Source organism: Alligator sinensis, unplaced genomic scaffold (assembly GCF_000455745.1).
Source record: "Alligator sinensis unplaced genomic scaffold, ASM45574v1 scaffold1600_1, whole genome shotgun sequence".
Taxonomy (NCBI): domain Eukaryota; kingdom Metazoa; phylum Chordata; order Crocodylia; family Alligatoridae; genus Alligator; species Alligator sinensis.
This window is the reverse complement of record NW_005843142.1, coordinates 320,547-323,431: the sequence shown is the minus strand read 5'-3', so window position 1 is coordinate 323,431 and position 2,885 is coordinate 320,547. Positions and strand designations below refer to the sequence as shown.

Below are 2,885 nucleotides of genomic sequence, written 5' to 3'. Positions count from 1 at the left end.
TTGAGTCTGCTCTGCACATGAGCTGACGTGCTCGGCGCTGGATTGCATACATTTGTATAAATGGTGAAATGTGCCCCAGCACTGAGAGAATGGCAGCGGTGCGCTTTTGAATTAACATACCTTCGATGTGTTTTAGTTCAAAAGCGCACCGTCACCATTTTCACAGCGCTGATGCACATTTCGTTGTTTATATAAACGTACGTGATGCAGCGCCAGGTGCTTTTAAAAGCACCCAGCATTGGGGCGCAAGCATGTGTACAAATGCCCTATATATTTACACCAGTACAAGCAAGATGCTCTCCTAGAGTAACTTACTAGAATCCAGTGCAATTAACTCAAGAAAATGCAGGCAGAATTACATTGCTGCATCATGCATCGCTTTCTATTGTGGGACACCTATTTGCTCAAAGGAATCAGATTATTCCTAGTCCAAAAAACTGCATATTAAATTAACAGGGACACAGGGATCCAGCTCTGGTCTCAGGCCCTAGAGCACTTGGAATGTGAGACCCCAAATTCTAGAGTGCTACAGAGGGAATCTGCACCCTAATATTGAACATCAGAGTGAAACAGTGGCTAGATGCTGTTCAGACTCAGTTGACTGAGAAGCATGTAATGGTGGATGGACAGATGGATCCAGGAAGAGCAGACACCAACTGCAGCTATTTCTCAGCCTGACAAAAGGTATTTATACCCGAAAGCTTGCCAAGAAGAATTTTTCCAACTATCTGAGTTGGTCTAATAAAAGATACCAGATTTACCCGAAAAACCTTGCCTGCCTATGCTCATATTCAACCACAGCAGTCTTGTAAGTCATCTATGAGGGGGGAGACGGACACTGTAATTTATTCTCCAAATCAGCCTGAATCAGTCTGATTCAAACAAGTCTCACTTAAGACATAACCCGACCCACATCCACACCCACCAGTGGCCTAATTTCACAATGTCAGAATGCTTTTCCTGCATCATTATACCAGACTAGAAAAAGAAGTGAGGTTAAGTAGAGATCCTTTTGAGGGAGTGACCATACCTGGGTTAGTAATTTCTCTTTTTCTTCTAATTCTTCATCATTAAGAGGTTCAGCTTCATCGATTTTAAGCTGTTCTTCCTTTTGTGCTTGGGCTGCATTTGGCAGGTCAGGATTACGAGGTACCTAAAAAGTTTTAGATTATGTAAAGTCTGATAAAATTCCATTTCAGGTTCACATAAATTAACCCAAAATTCCTCAGATAATGATTTTAATTTACTTTCCAACAAAGTAATTTTACACCACTTGAATTAACTGAACAACCAGTAGCATACACTGTCACCCCCTTTAACTGCAATTGTCAATGTTATATTAATATAGTCCAGAGACAGAAAAGAACTAAGTTAATTATTGTGCAAATATATTACCTTGTACCCAATTGTTTTTCTGTAATACAGAATCTCTTTTTCCAGTAGTTCAAACAAACGTGGTGGAAAGAACTGGAAGTCCTGAACATTAGGCTGTTTTGGAGGTCGTGGAGCCTAAGAGAGACCGACAGACTTTATTTTTGACACAGTATGTTACCTCTTACCTTTAATTGCATTTATTTCAGAAAGCATCTTACATCTAAAACAATGCTCATTTTCAGAGCTTCCCAGAAACTAGAGGTTTGGTTACAGGAGAGCATGGTAACAGCCTTACCAAGAAATCTACAGTGGGTATATACCAGCATACATCACTTGAAAACAGTGCATGATGAAAACTACAGTACAATAATGATAGAAGCACTCTGTTTTACTGCTTTCATTTCTAGTAAGTTATTTAATTACTGAATTTGTAGGATTTATATAACAAGGTTACTGGAAGGCTGAAGAATTGACCAAAAAGCTTGCAAAAACCTCACGTCACTTAAAATGCAGTGGTCATGTATTTAGAATGTCTTATTTTATTTAAAATTCTTTTATCTTGTTTAGTGCTTTCAAAATTAAAAAGTCTCATTTCTCTTCTCTCTCCAGTTTCTATGCTGAGCAGGCCATCCCACAGTTTGTATCTTTGAATATTATGAATTAGGGGAACATTATTTTCATAAGTGGAAATTTTTATGAAGTTAAATTTTGTTTCCCTGGACTTCCATCTGTTACCCATATATTAATTATTTGCCAACTCACCTTTGGCGCTTTTGGCTCACTGACACGAAGAGCTTCTCTGAAGTAAGCATCAACAGCATAGTTGGCTTTTCTTTCTCGTTTGGGTGGCTCAATCCACTCTGTGAATGCCATCTATAATATAACGAAATAAATGAGACCTACAATTCTGCAGCATTTTACACAATGTCACAGTACCTTTAATAATTGCTCTTTATACATTTAACTTTTAAGCTCATCTTGATAATATGCCTCGTGTTCAAGCCAACAGCAAGCAGCAAACGAGTTATGGTTCAACTACCAAAAAGCAGGAATTTGTCCAAGGAAGATGTAGATATTACCTTTTGCTTCTCTCTGTAATCTTCTCCTTCAAAATTGTATACACTGGACTCTGTATCCATAGTAAAATTTCTCAGTGAACTTTCACCCATATTTGAAAGTTTTTCATTCATTTCTGCAGTCTGAAAAAGCAATCAGATGGATTTTTTTTAAAATCACAGTTTATAGTTATGTACTAAGAATTCAGGATGAGAGTCTTAGGGTTTTTACTAGTAGAAATCTTCTATCATAAGCTACTTCTGATGTAATATTTAAGTTTGAGCCTGAGACGGTTTTGATTATATTTGTAACCCTAATCTACGAGGATAATTTGAACATCGCCAGTTTCTTTAAACTACATCTCACCTTCTTTGCACCTCTTTCCAGAATATGATCAATATCTTCATCAGTAATCTCACTCTCCTTTGAGGCAAACACATGTGTGGCTCCATGTC

At 37.8% G+C, this 2,885-nt stretch overlaps 1 protein-coding gene across 1 annotated transcript in view; it reads right to left on the bottom strand.

The window, feature by feature from the left end:
* Positions 1-155: 155 nt before the first annotated feature.
* Positions 156-2,885, bottom strand: part of LOC102379885 (SWI/SNF-related matrix-associated actin-dependent regulator of chromatin subfamily A member 5) — a gene marked incomplete at its 5' end in the record, with an annotated part of 35,988 nt that continues 33,258 nt past the window's right edge. Inside the window, 5 exon segments of the mRNA XM_025194003.1 lie at positions 156-1,153; positions 1,396-1,509; positions 2,137-2,247; positions 2,454-2,573; positions 2,797-2,885. The exon segment at positions 2,797-2,885 is cut by the window's right edge and continues 31 nt beyond it. Of these exon segments, the coding sequence (XP_025049788.1) occupies positions 947-1,153; positions 1,396-1,509; positions 2,137-2,247; positions 2,454-2,573; positions 2,797-2,885 (641 nt within the window).